Here is a 24,085-nt window from a genome sequence, read left to right on the forward strand (position 1 = left end):
AAGGTCTTGTAGCATGCTTTCTCATTGGCCAAATATCAGAGAACTGTCATGCAGTCTGTCCAGTAGATCACCTGATCTATTTTGTACTGGTTTTGTTTCTGTATCGAGAGAGAGACGAACAGCAACACTTGCTGCCATTAGTTCAAGTCTTGGGATGGAGATCTTCTTCAGCGGTGTGATCGTAGCTTTAGACAACACGAAAGCACAGTGGAGGTCTCCATTTTCATTCACAAGTCTGAAGTATTTAACAACACCATACCCAAGCTCACTGGCATCTGCAAACACACAAAGTTGGCGATCCTTTCCTGTTCCAAAGTCATCTAACTTGTAACATCTTGGAACACATAGATTCTCCAGTTGAGGAAGTTCTGTTGCCATGACTTAAGATGAGTCTGATATCCCAACACCATATTTCCTGGAGCAGAATTTTTGCTTTAAGGATAAATGGAGATCCAAATCCCAGAGGATCATAGACAGAACTGATCACTGATAAAACCATCCTTCTTGTAAGTACCTGGTTCTCGATCTTCAATCGAAATCCTAGCATATCTTTCTGTACTTTCGACTTGACACCCAAGCCTCTCTCCATGACACGTTCATCCTTTATCTCTTCCAGGTTGAAGTCCTTAGCTGCTCTACCTCTGTCCTGGAGGGGTATGTCATCCAAGGCATCACTGCGATTAGAAATCAATTTTTTCAAACCCTCCTTTGTTGTACATTTCAGTCACTTCATGAACTTGTTTAGCGGCTTCTACAACAGTGGGTAGTGACGAGAGGTAGTCAGTGTTGACAATGTTGACAAGGTCCCTGCTTACGTCACCAGGCTCTAAACATCTGAAACACAACCTTTTATCCAGAACCAATGCCCACTTAATAGGATAAGACAATGCAGTAAATTTCTCACAATTCATTACACGCTGACCGTCGCCTTCACAAAAGAAACACTTCCCTTTGGGTAGTCCTTCAGTGTTAATCTTGGCTGATTAGCAAGACTTAACTTCGACAAAGTACCTTTACCCTTCCCTTGCATGGGTGACGGTCTAGGTTGCAGACTGTTCAGAGCTTCCTTCCCAAATACCGGGTCATTGGTTTTTCCAGCTTCCTTTCTCATGAAATAAACTACATCCTTAATTCCTGGTGACTTGCCAGAATCATTCAGTGTTTGAACATGAGACCTGAACCTTTCCTGGTACGCATAAGGTATCTTAGCAATGATCCTTCTAATGTTATGTTATCAATATTGTTCATAACACCAGAATTACCCACTGCATTACTGCATTCATTCAAAAACACAGCATAATCCTCTAAACCTTTACGACTATCTGCTCTGATAACAGGCCAGTTCAGTGCTTTGCTAACAAAGGAGTTAACTACAACATTTTCATCACCATATTTTTCTTCTTGATCTTGCATGGCAGCTGGAAACACTTTATGGTCATCTAAACACACATAGCTGCTCACAATTTTCTTGACTTCACCTGATGTAAATTGCTCTAAATAAGTCATACACTCATCAGGATCAGATGTATTCTTCAGAACTTTGGTCTTAAATTTTCTAATAAACTTTTGATAGTCCATGGGATTGCCTATAAAGACACTAATTTCTGGCACTGGTTTACTTAAGTGATCTATGACGGACGTCAAAACGTCAGAAACATTATCACTCCTTCTATTGCCCAGGTAACACATGGGCCTGTCCTCACCAGCAACCCGGGATTCTCCAGAAGTACGCATTTCACCACTTGACTCTATCTCTTAGCACAGAGTGGAACTGTTCCTCCTATCTTCTCCATACAAGGCCGCAGTATTACCAACTACCTGAGAATCATTAGTGAAGTCAACAACCACCTTCACATCTTGTGTCTGGGTTTCAAATCCCTGAGAATCATTGAGAAAATCTTCAAGCAGTTTCTTCTTTGCCTCATGGGTCATAAGTGGACTGCAATCAGCAACTTTATCATCAATATCCTCTTTAATGTCTGTCACATTTGTAGCACAAGAAGATCCACAAAAGTCCCTTTCGAAATCAGCAAGTGCTTTACTTCTTGTATCAGAAATAGCCATTTCTGTATAGAGGGCAAAGCTTTCTTCTTTCATTTTCAACTTTAACTTTTCCTTTTCCAAAGCTTCTTTCTGTTCCAGTACAGCAGCCTTGGCAAGTAACTCAGCCTTTAACTGTTGCTCCTTTAGTCTTGCAGCAGACACTGACGATTTGGTTGCCGAAGAATGAGATGAATTTGTATTTGACTTACTCATGCATTTGTCACTTTCTTTAGCATTCTTCTGATGTTGTTCTTCCTTACCCTGAATCCAAACATTAACTGTCTCTTTGAACAGCTGAAATGCCTTGACATCCTCCTTAAAGTTTGCAAGTATATCTAGATGTTGTGAGGGAACCTCCACAGATGAACATGCACAATCACTGAAGTCATCATTTTGTTTGATGAAATCTTCAAGGTCAATCATTCACTGAGTATACTGCATTCTAACTCCGTCATAACTGGGAATGTCTGACATTGAAGACACAATTTTGCCTTGTGTCTTCAGCAATTTTGATTTCAAAAACTTTAAATTTTTAGTCTTGGTGTCCAATGAATACAAAAGCCGTTCACTAGCTATTGTCATAACTCTTGAATCTGCAGTATGTGTACTCCAGTGTGATTCCGTGTCCTTGTCAGGCATACTTTGAAAAGTCAAACTGACAAAACTAATTCAAAGTCACAATATTCAAAACAAATTCAAATTAAAGTGCCTGTACTAAAGTGACATAGGGTGAGGTGGTATTATCCAGCGATGCAGAAAGCGTCAATGTATTATGACTAATGAGCGAAAGAATCTTTATTCTCGGGGTGACTTGAAATGTGTGATTGACTGTAACAATAAACAAAACTTAGATTCACATCTAGCAATAATGTTAACTGTTTACGGTAGTATGTAAGCCAATTCAAAACGTGTTACGGACCGCATAGTTTTCATTTATTAGATTTTCATTCTTACAATAACTTATGTAATTACCTTATAGTTACAAACATATCAATTCAAGATGTTATCTTACCACTTTGTACGCTCTCCTGAAAATGAATGATTAGCTTGTCTGTTGACCATCTCTGTTGATCTTCGAAAGATATGTGACAAGGCACCTGAATTATCTGCCCTTTAATCACATATTTGATTACCAGCCCTTTAATCACTTATAATAATCACCAGATCCTTACAGCTAGGTTGGTGTTGGCAGTCACACTGTGGTTGTGTCAGTATTTAGTATTCAGTCAGTATTTAGGGTCTTGCTTGGTTGGTGTTGATAGTCACACAGTGGTTGTGTCAGTATTTAGTATTCAGTCAGTATTTAGGGTCTTGCTTGGTTGGTGTTGATAGTCACACTGTGGTTGTGTAAGAAGTTAGTATTCAGTCAGTATTTAGGGTGTTGCTAGGTTGGTGTTGACAGTCACACTGTGGTTTGTCAGTATTTAGTATTTAGTCAGTATTTAGGGTGTTGCTAGGTTGATGTTGATGGTCACACTGTGGTAGTGTCAGAAATGAGTATTCAGTCAGTGTTTAGGGTGTTGCTAGGTTGGTGTTGATGGTCACACTTTGGTTGTGTCAGTATTTAGTATTTAGTCAGTATTTAGGGTGTTGCTGGGTTGGTGTTGATGGTCACACTGTGGTTGTGTCAGGGAGAGTGACATCTGACTTAAGCGTAACTCCAATTAGGTCCATCCTTTGCCCAAAATACACCACGCCATAATATGATTGTATAACATTGTCAACAACATGATTAACTGATAGCAGTGCATGTTTTAAGAGGTTGTAAGCCTAGTCTAGTCTGAACGACGTTGACTGGTAAAGACATCTACAACATTCAAGCACAGTGTTAACATTTAGTGTACCTCCAACAACTGCAAAAACATCCCTAACCCTCCTCTTCATTTGCAGTATAAATGTTCAATTTTTGCATTCCAGTTTTTATAGAGGGCTTGTTCCAGGATTTTGTACAGGAGAATATCTGTTACTGAGACCAAGAAATAATTAACTGTAGATGAGTGGAGGTCGCTGAGGCAAGATAATTATGAATTCTGGGTGAAAGGAGGTCATTGGGCCAGGAAATAATAAACTGTAGATGAGAGGAGGTCATTGAGACCAGGTAATTATGAATTGTGGATGAAAGAAGGTCATTGAGACGAGGTAATTAAGAATTGTGGATGTGTTGAGGTCATTGAGACCAGGAAATAATAAACTGTAGATGAGTGGAGGTTGTTGAGACCAGGTAATGATATCAAACTGCGGATGAGTGGAGGTCAGTGGGATCAAGCCTGTGACCTACATCTACTTTTAGGTAATCACACAAAGTTCCTTTTGAATGTCAAACAGGACTTCTTTGCACTGATTTATAGTTTAAAATATTTTCAACCATAATTGCCAGTGATAGAATAGGAAATAAAAGGTAGAAAGACATGTGCATCACCTGCCATCACTTTAAAATTAACACCAACAGCAATACACTACTGTATGTTTAAAAAATATAAAAACTTCATCTAAACACTAAGTCCACTCTTCCGTTATTATAGTGCCAAAACAAGTTTATTTAGCATTTAATATATAACATATGAATCAACTAATTTTCAGCTGTTACTAATACTGAATGCCTCTGGAACTGGATGTGTAAATTCAGTATTCATCTCTGCTCAGGGGCCTTTCTCGACCTCAGGTTACAATGATTGCACAAACTGATCATAAATTAACAGAACCGATGACAAAACTTCTGTTGGAAATAGACAAAATACTGTTTTTTTCACGTTTATCTCTACAATTTAGGCTGTTGATATTCGAAAGTGTGAAATATCTGTTACAATAAGTACAGCCTAACTACAGTTCCAGTGGTAGAGAGATAGAAAATGTGAAAAAAAAGACTTCAGTGAGGAGAAATTTATCCAGAGATGAGCAATGCAGATTTTTTCCAAAGCGACATATTTGGAACAGACCATGGCGTTATGCAAATTATGCACGATGATATTGTATTATAAAGGGCACTTTTTAAATGCTTATTTTAAAATCAGGCTTAGTTTCATAATAAACGATAACTGTCGTAAAAATGTCGTAATAACTTTCATGCTGAAACTATTAAGGATGTAGTTACCATGGAGTCTCAGTATCACTACGAAAAAGAAACAGTTGGGAGGGGTCGTCTCAAAAGCAAACCAGGATGGGTGTTGTAGATGATGGTTAGATTCGGGCTAGGGGATAGAGATATCAGCTAAGACATGATAATCCTTTAGGGGAATTTAACTGGGGAAATACACGGCGTGTCATAACAGCTTACAAATAATGTCAATTCTGGGTTGACATGACACACACATATATATATCTATATATATTTTATGGCTATCAGGTATAGCAGGTATCATTTACATATCTTAACATAAACTTCATCAAAAAAAGACACATAAGATGTTCATCAACAGATGAGACATAATCCACACACATGAAAAGCACAAAATTTCCCTTGAGCCCATGGGCAGGGCATGCATTTAGTGCCAGGTGAGTTTACATTCCGTCGTCATACCTGGCTGAGCAACATAACTACCATCTATAGCCTGATCTATTGTTTTCAGCAGGTAGTTGTATTTTTTCTAAGTTTTGTCTGATTTTACAAGTACTCAGGTCTTTCTGCATACTCTCTTAAGTATCCCACTGAATGCCCAGTGAGGCCGACGTGAGTTATTTCGATGTATCCCACTGAATGCCCAGTGAGGCCGACGTGAGTTATTTCGACGTATCCCACTGAATGCCCAGTGAGGCCAAAGTGAGTTATTTCGACGTATCCCACTGAATGCCCAGTGAGGCCAAAGTGAGTTATTTCGACGTATCCCACTGAATGCCCAGTGAGGCCAAAGTGAGTTATTTCGACGTATCCCACTGAATGCCCAGTGAGGCCAAAGTGAGTTATTTCGACGTATCCCACTGAATGCCCAGTGAGGCCAAAGTGAGTTATTTCGACGTATCACACTGAATGCCCAGTGAGGTCAAAGTGAGTTATTTCGACGTATCCTACTTGCAGCAGCGTAAATTTGAGGGATACAGAGTAACAGCCCCAAACAGTTTTTTTCTATTTCCGACAATGCTTTAATTCAGATATTGTTTTCCCTTGCTGCCTCAGATGTGCTTCCTTCAAGACAGTTCATACATATTAGGGATGAGTGAGAGAAACACAACAGTGGGCAGTGCTTAATCCATCATCACTGAGTGCACAGAAACTGAAAGGTAGCAGAGAGGGTTAAGCAGCTAACTTTGTGTGCTGGTGAATAGACGCCTGACTCTGAGGAAGTGGGTTCAAATCCTGGATGTGACTCAACCAAACAACTGTACTAGAATCTGTACTTTACTGAAAAAGTGAAATCCTAAATATAAACATAAGTGGTTAACTTTTGAATGTTGTTGAATGAAACAAAGAGCTGTTTGCTGTTCATGAACTGTCCTAGAAAAGTATGAATGAATCAGAGCTTTCTGTGTGCTGTTCAATGAACCAGAGACTTCTGACTGCACTCTTCTCTCGACTATCACAGTCAGTAAAAGAGATAGTCAAAGATAGACAAACCACTGACCACAGTCCCTAATGGAATACTTGGATTCCTTCATTTACAGGGACATCAGGATTGGTGGATTCTCCAACTATTTGATGGAAAGCATTTTATTATACAGTTATTGTGATATGAAGCCCCACAAGTCATCCACGAATTGATGCTTTCTATGAATTGGTTTTATCTTGACAAATCACAGTTTATATACATGTCAGCTTCTTATATTACAAGTCAGATATATCAAGCAGTGTATTGACATTCCAAGGAAGATGGGGAAACGAATTCATTTACATTTTCCACAATCATGTAAGTACTTGCATCACCTCTGAACAAGACTGAACAGACTAGCCACAAAACATCTCAAATGGCCAGCCCTGTCCACCACCACCCTATCTCACCACCCTATCTCACCACCCCATCCACTGGTCCTGTCCACAACCACCCTACCTCACCAACCCATTCATTGGCCCTGTCCACCACTACCCTACCTCACCAACCCGTTCACTGGCCCTGTCCACCACTACCCTACCTCACCAACCTGTTCACTGGCCCTGTCCACCACAACCCTACCTCACCAACCTGTCCATTGGCCCTGTCCACCACCACCACCCTATCTCACAACCCATTTACTGGCCCAGTCCACACCAATCTAGACTATCCCAGTCAATAAAAGAGATAGTCGAAGATGAACAAACCACTCTTGTCTAGACTATCCCTGTCAGGAACAGAGAAACATAAACTTATGATCTCCACCTCTACGACATAAACTAACAATCTCCACCTCTACAACATACACTGACAATCTCCACCTCTTCGTCATAAACTGAAAATCTCCACCTCTACAACATACACTGACAATCTCCACCTCTACAACATACACTGACAATCTCCACCTCTACGACATAAACTGACAATCTCCACGTCTACGTCATGCACTAACAATCTCCACCTCTACAACATAAACTGACAATCTCCACCTCTACGACATACACTGACAATCTCCACCTCTACGTCATGCACTGACAATCTCCACCTCTACAACATAAACTCACAATCTCCACCTCTACGACATAAACTGACAATCTCCACCTCTACGTCATGCACTGACAATCTCCACTATCATGTGATGTCATATTTTTTGACAATCTCCACAAACAACATCTATGTTCATGACATGAAACTTTCCTTCAGTTTGGTGTCATCATGACCCACTAATTGTAGCGAACACTGACATAAACTGACAATCTCCACCTCTACGACATAAACTGACAATCTCCACCTCTACGACATAAACTGACAATCTCCACCTCTACAACATACACTGACAATCTCCACCTCTACAACATACACTGACAATCTCCACCTCTACAACATACACTGACAATCTCCACCTCTACGACATACACTGACAATCTCCACCTCTACGACATACACTGACAATCTCCACCTCTACAACATACACTGACAATCTCCACCTCTACGACATAAACTGACAATCTCCACCTCTACAACATACACTGACAATCTCCACCTCTACAACATACACTGACAATCTCCACCTCTACAACATACACTGACAATCTCCACCTCTACGACATACACTGACAATCTCCACCTCTACGACATACACTGACAATCTCCACCTCTACAACATACACTGACAATCTCCACCTCTACGACATAAACTGACAATCTCCACCTCTACGACATAAACTGACAATCTCCACCTCTATGACATAAACTGACAATCTCCACCTCTACAACATAAACTCACAATCTCCACCTCTACGACATAAACTGACAATCTCCACCTCTACGTCATGCACTGACAATCTCCACTATCATGTGATGTCATATTTTTTGACAATCTCCACAAACAACATCTATGTTCATGACATGAAACTTTCCTTCAGTTTGGTGTCATCATGACCCACTAATTGTAGCGAACTCTTAAACTGTCATGGAAACATAAACCCATCAACATTTGATACACCAATATAATACATGTCATTAGTTTCATAACTGTCACATAAAACCACTCAGTATGTATTAAAAACGCTGACAGTATTGTTCAGCCATATGAATATAAACAGCGTTCAGTCAGAAGATTGTAAGTCAGTTTGGCCAGGAAACAACTACACTGATCATCAATGTCATTAATTGATACAACAATAGTCAGTTATCAAAGGATATAACAACTATTCATAAGATAATAACAATTATGTCTTGATCAGTCTTGAAACAATAGTGAATTCTGAGATCATGACAGCGTTCATTCATGAGATGACGACAGTGTTCATTCATGAGATGACAACAGTCTTCAGTCATGAGTTGATGACAGTGTTCAACATGACAACAATGTTCAGTAATGAGATGACAGCAATGTTCAGTAATTAGATGACAACAATGTTCAGACATGAGATGACAACAATGTTCAGACATGAGATGACAGCAATCTTCAGCCATGAGATAAGAATGTTCAGTAGTGAGATGACAATGTTTAGTAATGAGATGACACAATGTTCAGGTATGAAATGACAAAATTCTTCAGCCACGACATGATAAGAATGTTCAGTAGTGAGATGACAATGTTTAGTAATGAGATGACACAATGTTCAGGTATGAAATGACAAAATTCTTCAGCCACGACATGATAAGAATGTTCAGTAGTGAGATGACAATGTTCAGCCATCAGTTGACAACAATGCTTGGTCACGAGATCACAACAATATCCAGCTGTGAGACCAGCTGATATGATTATGCGACCATGGATGAGTGTTTTCAATCATACTTTTACACATGCCTCTTGCTCACAGCCAGCTATCCAACTGTCATAGGACAAAGTGAACTTCAATTTTCAATTTTCATCACGGTATTTTGTTGCATCTGAATCACATTTATGATACAGCCCACTGCAATGTTCATGTGCCCCTTTGTTCCATTGCAATAACAGCATGTGATGCTGTGCCTATTAGGTTGCCAATATAATAAAAGGGTTGTTTTTTATGAGTTCCCTCCATATCTACTCTGTCAAACAATGAACCAATATCCACAGTGCGCATACACATTTTCCAACCATGGTTTACCGCTGTTTACTTCTGTTTGCCATTGTTTTTGTATATGCTCGTGAGGTTAAGGAATTAAAATGTTTTTCAACTTTTAAATGAGCTAAACTGATAACTGATATAGGTGATATTATTTTACTGATTACACATGAAAGGCTGCTTGCAAAATGTGCTGTAGAACGATTATCATATATAACTTCTAACGAGACAGTTGATCAAGTTTTGCTGATTACAACCTGGATTGAGTTGTTAATACTGATTACATTGTCACTGCAGCATCAAAATTAAAACAGGAAATATGGAAAATACCAGTATGGTTAATGTACAAGCCATCAACCACTATCACTTCTCTTCCAAAATACAAGCTGCAGTTACCCCTCCTTATTGTAACACAACAGTAATGAAGAGGAGTTTGTTTACATGTTCATACATCTGACCAACCATTGAGTGAGATGCAAACAGACATGAATGACAGTTTACCTTTGAGTGGCAGCAGTCAGCAGACACTGTCAGTCTGTGTAGTAGAGACACCAGTACCCTTGTCCATTACTCCAGACAGGTGGCCATTACAGCACCTCAACTATATCCACACGCATACTCCTTATCGGCCTTCTAACTGCACACTGCCAGATCACATGGTCCTCTTACACGATTAACAACAGCAGTGTAACTCAGCACTCTGACTGGCACTGTGATCTGCTGCAGCTACAACAGCGTGCTAGCCAGACACATTGAGTTCAATGATTTCCTGGTCGCATTCAACCCGCAGGTGCCGACAAACCTCATCCCCCTCACCACAGTCCCTAGTGGAATACTTGGATTCCTTCATTTACAGGGACATCAGGATTGGTGGATTCTCCAACTATTTGATGGAAAGCATTTTATTATACAGTTATTGTGATATGAAGCCCCACAAGTCATCCACGAATTGATGCTTTCTATGAATTGGTTTTATCTTGACAAATCACAGTTTATATACATGTCAGCTTCTTATATTACAAGTCAGATATATCAAGCAGTGTATTGACATTCCAAGGAAGATGGGGAAACGAATTCATTTACATTTTCCACAATCATGTAAGTACTTGCATCACCTCTGAACAAGACCAGACAGAGTCACACGATATGTTAGTCAAATGGCCGGCCCTGTCCACCACCATCAACCAGCCCTGTCCACCACCACCCTATCTCACCAACTCGTTCACTGGTCCTGTCCACAACCACCCTATCTCACAATCCGTCCACTGGTCCTGTCCACCACCACCCTACCTCATCAACCCATCCACTGGCCCTGTCCACCACCACCCTATCTCACAATCCGTCCACTGGCCCTGTCCACCACCATCCTATCTCACAACCCATCCACTGTCCCTGTCCACCACCAGCCTACCTCACAACCCGTCCACTGGCCCTGTCCACCACCACCTTACCTCACCAACCCATCCACTGGCCATGTCCACCACCATCCTATCTCATAACCCATCCACTGGTCCTGTCCACCAACACCCTTCCTCAGCAATCCGTCCACTGGCCCTGTCCACAACCACCCTACCTCACCAACCCATCCACTGGCCCTGTCCACAACTACCCTATCTCATAACCCATCCACTGGCCCTGTCCACAACCACCCTACCTCACAACCCGTTCACTGGCCCTGTCCACCACCACCTTACCTCACCAACCCATCCACTGGCCATGTCCACCACCATCCTATCTCATAACCCATCCACTGGTCCTGTCCACCACCACCCTATCTCACAACCCATCCACTGGTCCTGTCCACCACCACCCTATCTCACAACCCGTCCACTGGCCCTGTCCACCACCACCTTACCTCACCAACCCATCCACTGGCCAGGTCCACCACCATCCTATCTCATAACCCATCCACTGGTCCTGTCCACCACCACCCTACCTCACAACCCGTCCACTGGCCCTGGCCCACTGGTCCACCACCACCCTACCTCACAACCCATCCACTGGCCCTGTCCACAACCACCCTACCTCACAACCCATTCACTGGCCCTGTCCACCACCACCCTACCTCACAACCCGTCCACTGGCCCTGTCCACCACCACCTTACCTCACCAACCCATCCACTGGCCAGGTCCACCACCACCCTACCTCATAACCCGTCCACTGGCCCTGTCCACAACTACCCTATCTCACAACCCATCCACTGGCCCTGTCCACCACCACCCTATCTCACAATCCATCCACTGGCCCTGTCCACCACCATCCTATCTGGCCCTGTCCACCACCACCCTACCTCACAACCCGTCCACTGGCCCCGTCCACCACCACCCTACCTCACAACCCGTCCACTGGCCCCGTCCACCACCACCCTACCTCACAACCCATCCACTGGCCCTGTCCACCACCACCCTATCTCACAACCCATCCACTGGTCCTGTCCACCACCACAGCTACCCATGTCATGCCTGTGTAAAGTTTATAGGTAATTATGTAACACCTGTATTGTGAAGTTGGTTGCACTGTCTTGCATGTCCTCATGCAGAATGTTTATGCTATCTGCTATTATGATGGCGATGGTTGTCTCCACAGCTGTCACAGACCTTTATCAACACTCTCACCACTCTCATGCTGCTCCATTTCTTCCACACATAACATTTTAAAGTTGTGAATGAATAAAACATCAGACACTATCAAACATAAAATAATATTTTCATGACATGCATGATATCATCTAATGACAACTCACAGAGAGAGGAATATACATGATAACGTTTTTTCCTTTCATCAATACACATCACATAACAGACCCACCATTACTTCTTTGTCAATATACATATGCAGAATAGTTCCATCTGAAGTTCTTGACACCATTTGGAAACATACATGACCTTGTGCAGATATACATGATGTTGTATCGATATACATGACCGTGCAGATATACGGCGTCTTGTGCTGATACACAGATACACAGAGTCTTTTGCTGATACACATGACCTTGTGCAGATATAAAGAGTCTTGTACGGATATACATGATCATGTGCAGATATACAGAGTCTTGTACGGATATACATGATCTTGTGCAGATACACAGGACCTTGTAGAGATATACATGACCTTGAGCAGATAAACATGACCTTGTGTGGACATAGATGACCTTGTGCAGATATACAGGACATAGTACAGATGTGTGTGTGTGTTGTGTGTTGTGTGTGTGCAAGTGTATCAAGATATATCAGTACTTGGGGCAACATTGACATATACTACACAAGTCATTTGCAAGATTGGCTGCTTGAGGCAACACTATCATATAGGCCACAAGTCCATAGCAACATTTGGTGCTTGAGGCAACTCTATCATATAGGTCACAAGTCCATAGCAACATCTGGTGCTGGAGACAAAACTGAGAAATGTGCTGCATGAAATCTGATGAGTTTTTTCTCATAATTGAAAAAAGAAACCTGTGGTACACAAGGTATCATGTGGTGCTTGTGGTACACACAGAATCCTGTAGTGCTAATGGTACACAAGGTATCATGTGGTGCTTATCGTACACACATTATCCTGTAGTGATAGTGGTACACACAGTATCCCGTAGTGCTAATGGTACACACAGTATCCTGTAGTGCTAATGGTACACAAGGTATCATGTAGTGTTAATGGTACACAAGGTAATGGAAACAATTTTGACAATTTTCAGGAAGAATGTCTTTTGTCAGTCCCAAGTGCCCTGGTGAATATCCCATCATGATGAGTCCATAGAGAATGATCATGTCACCAGTGATTAATGAAAGCCACATCCCCAGGGTGTGAATATTTAAGATGGAGAAGCCCAAGGCGATCTGCTTACTTGGCACAAAATTGTATCTGCAGTTAATCAATGCTAACTTCTTAGAGAGGCCATGGCACCATATATATATTTAATAGTCATGCAGGGAGCCATGGTAAAACACAACTCTGTTCAGGTTTGTACAATTTGTGTTCTTCGTAATTTCTCAATGGTGGTGGGAAGTCATTTGGGAGCTAAACATCCATTATATGCTATGTCTGTCTGGTCCCTTTCACTGAGGCATTTCTCTAAACAGTGCCTGCCATGGTGACAAGCATAATAACTGGTGAGCTTTTTAACACTTAAAAAAAATTAAAAGTGTGTCAGTGTGTGGAATTGGGTCATACACATTTTCAATATAACACAACGTAACTTCACTTACAATTGTTTCAGACATATTTAGGCACATCCTTGTGACTATTCACTGTATGTCATCAATGATTTCTTGGGTACTGCAAAGCAGCCATAATAACAACAAGGCCAGAAAAACACCTGCCTTAACATCCAGTCTTAATTACAACAAAAAGGCCATGCTACACCTGCCTTAACATCCAGTCTTAATTACAACAAAAAGGCCATGCTACTGCTGCCTCAACATCCAGCTTTAATGACAACAAAAAGGCCATGCCACACGTGCCTTAACATCCCGCTTTAATGACAACAGTAGGTCCATGCTACACTTGCCTTAACATCCAGCTTTAATGACAACAGTAAGTCCATGCTACACCTGCCTTAACATCCAGCTTTAATGACAACAGTAAGTCCATGCTACACCTGCCTTAACATCCCGCTTTAATGACAACAGTAAGTCCATGCTACACCTGCCTTAACATCCCGCTTTAATGACAACAGTAAGTCCATGCTACACCTGCCTTAACATCCCGCTTTAATGACAACAGTAAGTCCATGCCACACCTGCCTTAACATCCAGCTTTAATGACAACAGTAAGTCCATGCCACACCTGCTTTAACATCCAGCTTTAATGACAACAGTAAGTCCATGCTACACCTGCCTCAACATCCCGCTTTAATGACAACAGTAAGTCCATGCTACACCTGCCTTAACATCCCGCTTTAATGACAATAGTAAGTCCATGCTACACCTGCCTTAACATCCCGCTTTAATGACAACAGTAAGTCCATGCTACACCTGCCTTAACATCCCGCTTTAATGACAACAGTAAGTCCATGCTACACCTGCCTTAACATCCCGCTTTAATGACAACAGTAAGTCCATGCTACACCTGCCTTAACATCCAGCTTTAATGACAACAGTAAGTCCATGCTACACCTGCCTTAACATCCAGCTTTAATGACAACAGTAAGTCCATGATACACCTGCCTTAACATCCAGCTTTAATGACAACAGTAAGTCCATGCCACACCTGCCTTAACATCCCGCTTTAATGACAACAGTAAGTCCATGCTACACCTGCCTTAACATCCCGCTTTAATGACAACAGTAAGTCCATGCTACACCTGCCTTAACATCCCGCTTTAATGACAACAGTAAGTCCATGCTACACCTGCCTTAACATCCCGCTTTAATGACAACAGTAAGTCCATGCTACACCTGCCTTAACATCCCGCTTTAATGACAACAGTAAGTCCATGCTACACCTGCCTTAACATCCAGCTTCAATGACAACAGTAAGTCCATGCTACACCTGCCTTAACATCCCGCTTTAATGACAACAGTAAGTCCATGCTACACCTGCCTTAACATCCAGTCTTAATTACAACAAAAAGGCCATGCTACACCTGCCTTAACATCCTATTCCAGAGAAGTTTATAGCTGTCACTTTCCAGGACGCCCTTGACATGTTCAGGGTCGTACCATGGATGGATCTCGGGGTCAAAGCCACAGGCATGGCGGAGACGAGAGTAAAAGCAGCGAGCCATGCCATCATGTCTTTTAAGATATGCTGTTTGTGCCAAGGAAGGGCATCCACTGACAAGGTGTTGAACAGTCTCTGTAAATTCATTGCAAAGACGACATTTCATGTTCACATTTTCATTAAGAATCACATTCTGGCGTTTGCGAGTGGGAAGTGACTGGTCCTGAGTAGCAAAAAGGAAGTTTCACATTTGAGACCAGCCGACTTCATCCAGGCAAAGGAGTCGGTTGGATTGCTGTTCTGTTCCACACACTGCATGTACACTCAGTGCAATGACTTCTCAGACAACTTCTCCACAAAGGACCGACTCTGAGCAGACTTGGAGAAGGACTTCACCTGGTTTACTCCCATCATTGTACCGTCCAGCAGTACATCGCCATGAACAAAATCAACTTCAAACTTCAAATTGTGTCCAACAACCTTGGCACGCTTAAAATAGCTGTGGAATTCCTTGCTTTCATCGTGAGTCTTGAAATGCATCACCAGAGGATCATCCGATAAGTAAATATGTGCAAAAGTACATAATAAATGAAGAGCTTCCATATTAATCAAACCCCATCCTCCTGAATTGATTATTATTATTATTATATGTATCATACTTCAGACATACTTCAGATTGTGTAAGAGATATATCCTACTTCTGACCCTTGAAACGTACCCTATTTCAGATACACTGTGTATGAGGATACTTGAAATTGGTTTAGTTACTCATTGTTTGTGGTAGTGGTGTTCCATTTAATTGAAATAATCCCGGATTGGTCGCAGTGACCAAATGACCAATCAAATGCTCACATTTTCTCATACTCGAATATCAGCAATTTTGGAACTTTCTGCTTCAAACACTTGATGATGGAACATATCTTCAAAGTAGTCAGGGACTAAAAACATTTACTTTCTTAGAAAGCTCACTTCACTAACGGAAAAGCCATGACTGAATAATTCTTGAAGACTCCAGAATGTTTATGTTGATAATATATGTCATCACTTTAAGGTAGCAAGTCGTATCATGTTATACAAATCTGCAATGACAACTTGGATAGGAAAATCTGAAAAATGGCACAAAAACAAATTTTTTGATGATTATTTATTGGTTAGGAAGCAATCATCAGTTGTGAGATTTTAACCAATGCCCCACATTAGTTTGTGGCCTGTGCAGTAGTGGTCACTGTCTTGCTAGTTTGCAAGTGTATCAGTTCCTTGAATGACATAACCTGCCTTCAGACTTGATCCTACATTAATTCTAAAACTGCCATAACTCTTGAGTGATCAGAGGAGAAACATATCGCATGAGTAATAACAGCAAATCAATACAACTATCTCTTGATGCATGCAAATTTGGACATGAATGAGCCCTACATTGTCCATGAGTAGCCATCATGCTTGTGTCAACTGTCAATAATAATTCAGCAAAAATCTATGCCAGTTGTTTCTGTTCTTGCAATGAGAGGCTCCAAATAAAGTGATATGGATGGATTACCAACATGGCCAAAACAGCTGTAAATACAGCAGTTGTTTCAGCATGACAGTAAAACTAAATGCTTCACTTACTTTGTCAAAGGAGAATAATCCATGTTGCATGACCCATAGCATCAGGCAACAAAATGTGACAGAAGCACAAAGTATTGATGTCCCAGTATGACAGGATGTTTGGAGAATATTGAGAATGGTTGCAATCATTCAACAAGCGAACAAGGCTGTTTGCTACTGCCTGTGAAAGACCATTGTTCTGGAACCAGCCTCTAGAGGCAGCAGGCAGGCTTTATTCGTATGTTACACTGTCAATCAATTGTTCATAGTTCACACTACAACAGTTGTCAATGAGAGGATGTTGAATGCTTGCTTCAGTGACTCGCCAATACAAGTCTGCAGTTATATAGTCTCCAGAGAGACAGGTGAGTAGGACAGAGAGCACTTAATTAATTTCTCTTATCATATGCTAACTATGATGATACAGAATAACTGCACATACATTCAGCATCTGGCCATCAAGGTGATACTTAATGTTTCTTTGTCAACTTGATAATCAATACAAGGAGATCAGTTGTCACAAAAGCCTAAAGCCGGATTGCTGTGCTACAGAGTAAGCGTTCAGATTTAATAAGAAGAGCTAATATTGGAATCTGTTGAAGAAAGTCTTTTAATCATCTTTATCAACAGATCAATTCATCCAATATTGAAATTCACAGTATTTCAGTCCCTAATTAAGTCTGATGCTCAGATAAGAAATGTTTATGCTGTTTCACAAACAGATTTAATACATTTCCTGAGACAGGTAATTAGTCACTGTTGAGTGATGCTTCTACCATTAGCCAATCACAGCTTTCAAGTCTTTCTTTCAGCAAGTCTCTGGTCCTTTTACATGTATGTATTTATGGTTCATTTCATAATATAAAGTCTTGTATGTAATTATAGGTCAGTGAATGTAACATTTTTATAATAATTATCAACATTCCTGAAATATTTATCTATGTCATATTCCTGTTTCGTCATCCCTGTGGGGATAGTAATCTAACATAAGAGAATATGACACTGAGGAGATGGTGCATTGCAGATGTATACCAGTCAATATGGATGAATTAAGATGCAAAATTAGCACTAAACCATTTTTAATCCTAATCATTATCAAAGATGATTGTTTTATATATTATAAATACAATTACACCATGAGACATGCTGGCAAACTGTATGCAGAGCAAGCATGTGACTGTTACAACCACACCAGCAGATTGTTTCATTCCAATAGTAGACGCCCAATCCCTGGTGTGGAATGCATTGTTACAACCACACCAGCAGATTGTTTCATTCCAATCCTTGATGTCCAGTCCCTGGTGTGGAATGCACTGTTCCAATCACACCAGCAGATTGTTTCATTCCAATCCTTGATGCCCAGTCCCTGGTGTGGAATGCATTGTTCCAACCACACCAGCAGATTGTTTCATTCCAATCCTTGATGTCCAGTCCCTGGTGTGGAATGCACTGTTCCAACCACACCAGCAGATTGTTTCATTCCAATCCTTGATGCCCAGTTCCTGGTGTGGAATGCATTGTTCCAAGCACACCAACAGATTGTTTCATTCCAATCCTTGATGTCCAGTCCCTGGTGTGGAATGCACTGTTCCAACCACACCACCAGATTGTTTCATTCCAATCCTTGATGTCCAGTCCCTGGTGTGGAATGCACTGTTCCAACCACACCAGCAGATTGTTTCATTCCAATCCTTGATGTCCAGTCCCTGGTGTGGAATGCACTGTTCCAACCACACCAACAGATTGTTTCATTCCAATCCTTGATGTCCAGTCCCTGGTGTGGAATGCACTGTTCCAACCACACCAGCAGATTGTTTCATTCCAATCCTTGATGCCCAGTCCCTGGTGTGGAATGCACTGTTCCAACCACACCAGCAGATTGTTTCATTCCAATCCTTGATGTCCAGTCCCTGGTGTGGGAGGCACTGTTCCAACCACACCAGCAGATTGTTTCATTCCAATCCTTGATGTCCAGTCCCTGGTGTGGAATGCACTGTTCCAACCACACCAGCAGATAGTTTCATTCCAATCCTTGATGCCCAGTCCCTGGTGTGGAAGGCACTGTTCCAACCACACCAGCAGATTGTTTCATTCCGATCCTTGATGTCCAGTCTGGTGTGGAATGCACTGTTCCAATCACACCAGCAGATTGTTTCATTCCAATCCTTGATGCCCAGTCCCTGGTGTGGAATGCACTGTTCCAACCACACCAGCAGATTGTTTCATTCCGATCCTTGATGTCCAGTCTGGTGTGGAATGCACTGTTCCAATCACACCAGCAGATTGTTTCATTCCAATCCTTGATGCCCAGTCCCTGGTGTGGGATGCACTGTTCCAATCACACCAGCAGATTGTTTCATTCCAATCCTTGATGTCCAGTCCCTGGTGTGGAATGCACTGTTCCAACCACACCAGCAGATTGTTTCATTCCAATCCTTGATGTCCAGTCCCTGGTGTGGAATGCACTGTTCCAACCACACCAGCAGATTGTTTCATTCCAATCCTTGATGCCCAGTCCCTGGTGTGGAATGCACTGTTCCAATCACACCAGCAGATTGTTTCATTCTAATCCTTGATGCCCAGTCCCTGGTGTGGAATGCACTGTTCCAAGCACACCAGCAGATTGTTTCATTCCAATCCTTGATGTCCAGTCCCTGGTGTGGAATGCACTGTTCCAATCACACCAGCAGATTGTTTCATTCCAATCCTTGATGTCCAGTCCCTGGTGTGGAATGCACTGTTCCAACCACACCAGCAGATTGTTTCATTCCAATCCTTGATGCCCAGTCCCTGGTGTGGAATGCACTGTTCCAACCACACCACCAGATTGTTTCATTCCAATCCTTGATGTCCAGTCCCTGGTGTGGAATGCACTGTTCCAACCACACCAGCAGATTGTTTCATTCCAATCCTTGATGTCCAGTCCCTGGTGTGGAATGCACTGTTCCAACCACACCAGCAGATTGTTTCATTCCAATCCTTGATGCCCAGTCCCTGGTGTGGAATGCACTGTTCCAACCACACCAGCAGATTGTTTCATTCCAATCCTTGATGTCCAGTCCCTGGTGTGGAATGCACTGTTCCAACCACACCAGCAGATTGTTTCATTCCAATCCTTGATGCCCAGTCCCTGGTGTGGGATGCATCGTTCCAAGCACACCAGCAGATTGTTTCATTCCAATCCTTGATGTCCAGTCCCTGGTGTGGAATGCACTGTTCCAACCACACCAGCAGATTGTTTCATTCCAATCCTTGATGCCCAGTCCCTGGTGTGGAATGCACTGTTCCAACCACACCAGCAGATTGTTTCATTCTAATCCTTGATGCCCAGTCCCTGGTGTGGAATGCATTGTTCCAAGCACACCAGCAGATTGTTTCATTCCAATCCTTGATGCCCAGTCCCTGGTGTGGAATGCATTGTTCCAAGCACACCAGCAGATTGTTTCATTCCAATCCTTGATGCCCAGTCCCTGGTGTGGAAGGCATTGTTCCAAGCACACCAGCAGATTGTTTCATTCCAATCCTTGATGCCCAGTCCCTGGTGTGGAATGCACTGTTCCAACCACACCAGCAGATTGTTTCATTCCAATCCTTGATGCCCAGTCCCTGGTGTGGAATGCATTGTTCCAAGCACACCAGCAGATTGTTTCATTCCAATCCTTGATGCCCAGTCCCTGGTGTGGGATGCATTGTTCCAACCACACCAGCAGATTGTTTCATTCCAATCCTTGATGCCCAGTCCCTGGTGTGGGATGCATTGTTCCAACCACACCAGCAGATTGTTTCATTCCAATCCTTGATGCCCAGTCCCTGGTGTGGGATGCATTGTTCCAAGCACACCAGCAGATTGTTTCATTCCAATCCTTGATGCCCAGTCCCTGGTGTGGGATACTATCCATACATGGCTGAACAAAGGCCGATACAAAGTCAAACATTTAGCAGCAGTAATTATGTAAAATAAAAAGCTATACTTTATGTGTTAGTGTACTTACAATACCCAGTCTCAATTCTTGTATCTCAAAAGCTGACAAGAATTCTGTGTTTTCAAAAAGTATACAATCAATGCATGGCAAGAATAACACACAGGAGTCAAGTTATAAAACCTTAAGCTGGACTTGTGCCATTCTTTACAAGGCACAAGCAATCTTCTACAAAATCTCAGATCCATAAGATTCTCAAGCCATAAACTATGTTTTTGTACAACAAACTGATATAATTCTAACTTTGTGTAATAATCTAGCCATACACTAAAACCTCTACAGTGTCAAAACAGCATATTTATTCATGTGCAGTCTACATCTGTTTCTTATGTTTACTCTTCCAGAGGTTAGTGATGTAGGGTTTAGAAATGTGAGGTGTATTCTTGCAGAGGTTAGTGATGTAGGGTTTAGAAATGTGAGGTGTACTCTTGCAGAGGTTAGTGATGTAGAGTTTAGAAATGTGAGGTGTATTCTTGCAGAGGTTAGTGATGTAGGGTTTAGAAATGTGAGGTGTATTCTTGCAGAGGTTAGTGATGTAGGGTTTTGATATGTGAGGTGTATTCTTGCAGAGGTTAGTGATGTAGAGTTTAGAAATGTGAGGTGTATTCTTGCAGAGGTTAGTGATGTAGGGTTTAGAAATATGAGGTGTATTCTTGCAGAGGTTAGTGATGTAGGGTTTAGAAATGTGAGGTGTATTCTTGCAGAGGTTAGTGATGTAGAGTTTAGAAATGTGAGGTGTATTCTTGCAGAGGCTAGTGATGTAGGGTTTAGAAATGTGAGGTGTATTCTTGCAGAGGTTAGTGATGTGGGGTTTAGAAATATGAGGAGTATTCTTGCAGAGGTTTGTAATGTAGAGTTTAGAAATGTGAGGTGTATTCTTGCAGAGGCTAGTGATGTAGGGTTTAGAAATGTGAGGTGTATTCTTGCAGAGGTTAGTGATGTAGGGTTTAGAAATGTTAGGTGTATTCTTGCAGAGGTTAGTGATGTAGGGTTTAGAAATATGAGGAGTATTCTTGCAGAGGTTTGTAATGTAGAGTTTACAAATGTGAGGTGTATTCTTGCAGAGGTTAGTGATGTAGGGTTTAGAAATGTGAGGTGTATTCTTGCAGAGGTTAGTGATGTAGAGTTTAGGAATGTGAGGTGTATTCTTGCAGAGGTTAGTGATGTAGGGTTTAGAAATGTGAGGTGTATTCTTGCAGAGGTTTGTACCGTAGAGTTTAGAAATGTGAGGAGTATTCTTGCAGAGGTTAGTGATGTAGGGTTTAGAAATGTGAGGTGTATTCTTGCAGAGGTTAGTGATGTAGGGTTTAGAAATGTGAGGTGTATTCTTGCAGAGGTTAGTGATGTAGGGTTTAGAAATGTGAGGTGTATTCTTGCAGAGGTTAGTGATGTAGGGTTTAGAAATGTGAGGTGTATTCTTGCAGAGGTTAGTGATGTAGGGTTTAGAAATATGAGGAGTATTCTTGCAGAGTTTTGTAATGTAGAGTTTAGATATATGAGGGGTATTCTTGCAGAGGTTTGTAATGTAGAGTTTAGAAATGTGAGGAGTATTCTTGCAGAGGTTAGTGATGTAGGGTTTAGAAATGTGAGGTGTATTCTTGCAGAGGCTAGTGATGTAGGGTTTAGAAATGTGAGGTGTATTTTTGCAGAGGTTAGTGATGTAGGGTTTAGAAATGTGAGGTGTATTCTTGCAGAGGTTAGTGATGCAGGGTTTAGAAATGTGAGGTGCATTCTTGCAAAGTGTTAGTGATGTCGGGTTTAGAAATGTGAGGAGTATTCTTGCAGAGGTTAGTGATGTAGGGTTTAGAAATGTGAGGTGTATTCTTGCAGAGGTTAGTGATGTAGGGTTTAGAAATGTGAGGTGTATTCTTGCAGAGGTTAGTGATGTAGGGTTTAGAAATGTGAGGAGTATTCTTGCAGAGGTTAGTGATGTAGGGTTTAGAAATGTGAGGTGTATTCTTGCAGAGGTTAGTGATGTAGGGTTTTGATATGTGAGGTGTATTCTTGCAGAGGTTAGTGATGTAGGGTTTAGAAATATGAGGAGTATTCTTGCAGAGGTTAGTGATGTAGGGTTTTGATATGTGAGGTGTATTCTTGCAGAGGTTAGTGATGTAGAGTTTAGAAATGTGAGGTGTATTCTTGCAGAGGCTAGTGATGTAGGGTTTAGAAATATGAGGTGTATTCTTGCAGAGGTTAGTGATGTAGGGTTTAGAAATGTGAGGTGTATTCTTGCAGAGGTTAGTGATGTAGGGTTTAGAAATGTGAGGTGTATTCTTGCAGAGGTTAGTGATGTAGGGTTTAGAAATGTGAGGTGTATTCTTGCAGAGGTTAGTGATGTAGGGTTTAGAAATGTGAGGTGCATTCTTGCAGAGGTTAGTGATGTAGGGTTTAGAAATGTTAGGTGTATTCTTGCAGAGGTTAGTGATGTAGGGTTTAGAAATATGAGGAGTATTCTTGCAGAGGTTTGTAATGTAGAGTTTAGAAATGTGAGGTGTATTCTTGCAGAGGCTAGTGATGTAGGGTTTAGAAATGTGAGGTGTATTCTTGCAGAGGTTAGTGATGTAGGGTTTAGAAATGTGAGGTGTATTCTTGCAGAGGTTAGTGATGTAGGGTTTAGAAATATGAGGAGTATTCTTGCAGAGGTTTGTAATGTAGAGTTTAGAAATGTGAGGAGTATTCTTGCAGAGGTTAGTGATGTAGGGTTTAGAAATGTGAGGTGTATTCTTGCAGAGGTTAGTGATGAAGGGTTTAGAAATATGAGGAGTATTCTTGCAGAGTTTTGTAATGTAGAGTTTAGATATATGAGGAGTATTCTTGCAGAGGTTTGTAATGTAGAGTTTACAAATGTGAGGTGTATTCTTGCAGAGGTTAGTGATGAAGGGTTTAGAAATGTGAGGTGTATTCTTGCAGAGGTTAGTGATGTAGGGTTTAGGAATGTGAGGTGTATTCTTGCAGAGGTTAGTGATGTAGGGTTTAGAAATGTGATGTGTATTCTTGCAGAGGTTTGTACCGTAGAGTTTAGAAATGTGAGGAGTATTCTTGCAGAGGTTAGTGATGTAGGGTTTAGAAATGTGAGGTGTATTCTTGCAGAGGTTAGTGATGTAGGGTTTAGAAATGTTAGGTGTATTCTTGCAGAGGTTAGTGATGTAGGGTTTAGAAATGTGAGGTGTATTCTTGCAGAGGTTAGTGATGTAGGGTTTAGAAATGTGAGGTGTATTCTTGCAGAGGTTAGTGATG

At 41.6% G+C, this 24,085-nt stretch overlaps 2 protein-coding genes across 3 annotated transcripts in view; one reads left to right on the forward strand and one right to left on the reverse strand.

The window, feature by feature from the left end:
• Positions 1-10,500, reverse strand: part of LOC137279140 (kin of IRRE-like protein 2) — a 318,732-nt gene extending 308,232 nt beyond the window's left edge. The window contains exon 1 of one of the 2 annotated variants that reach the window (XM_067811616.1): positions 10,121-10,500. The gene's annotated coding sequence lies outside the window, so the exon portion shown is untranslated. The remainder of the gene's footprint in view (positions 1-10,120) is intronic. The other variant, XM_067811615.1, reaches the window with a different exon arrangement.
• A 265-nt stretch (positions 10,501-10,765) lies between these two features.
• LOC137277257 (putative proline-rich protein 21) lies at positions 10,766-12,103 on the forward strand. The gene has a single exon (XM_067808917.1). It carries the CDS (start codon positions 10,766-10,768, stop codon positions 12,101-12,103), a length of 1,338 nt encoding a protein of 445 aa, XP_067665018.1.
• Positions 12,104-24,085: the final 11,982 nt, after the last annotated feature.

This window comes from Haliotis asinina, chromosome 3 (genome assembly GCF_037392515.1).
Source record: "Haliotis asinina isolate JCU_RB_2024 chromosome 3, JCU_Hal_asi_v2, whole genome shotgun sequence".
Taxonomy (NCBI): domain Eukaryota; kingdom Metazoa; phylum Mollusca; class Gastropoda; order Lepetellida; family Haliotidae; genus Haliotis; species Haliotis asinina.

Excerpts from the sequence above, each read along its gene's own strand:
- LOC137277257 (XM_067808917.1), top strand. The coding sequence starts at position 10,766 with ATGTTAGTCAAATGGCCGGCCCTGTCCACCACCATCAACCAGCCCTGT.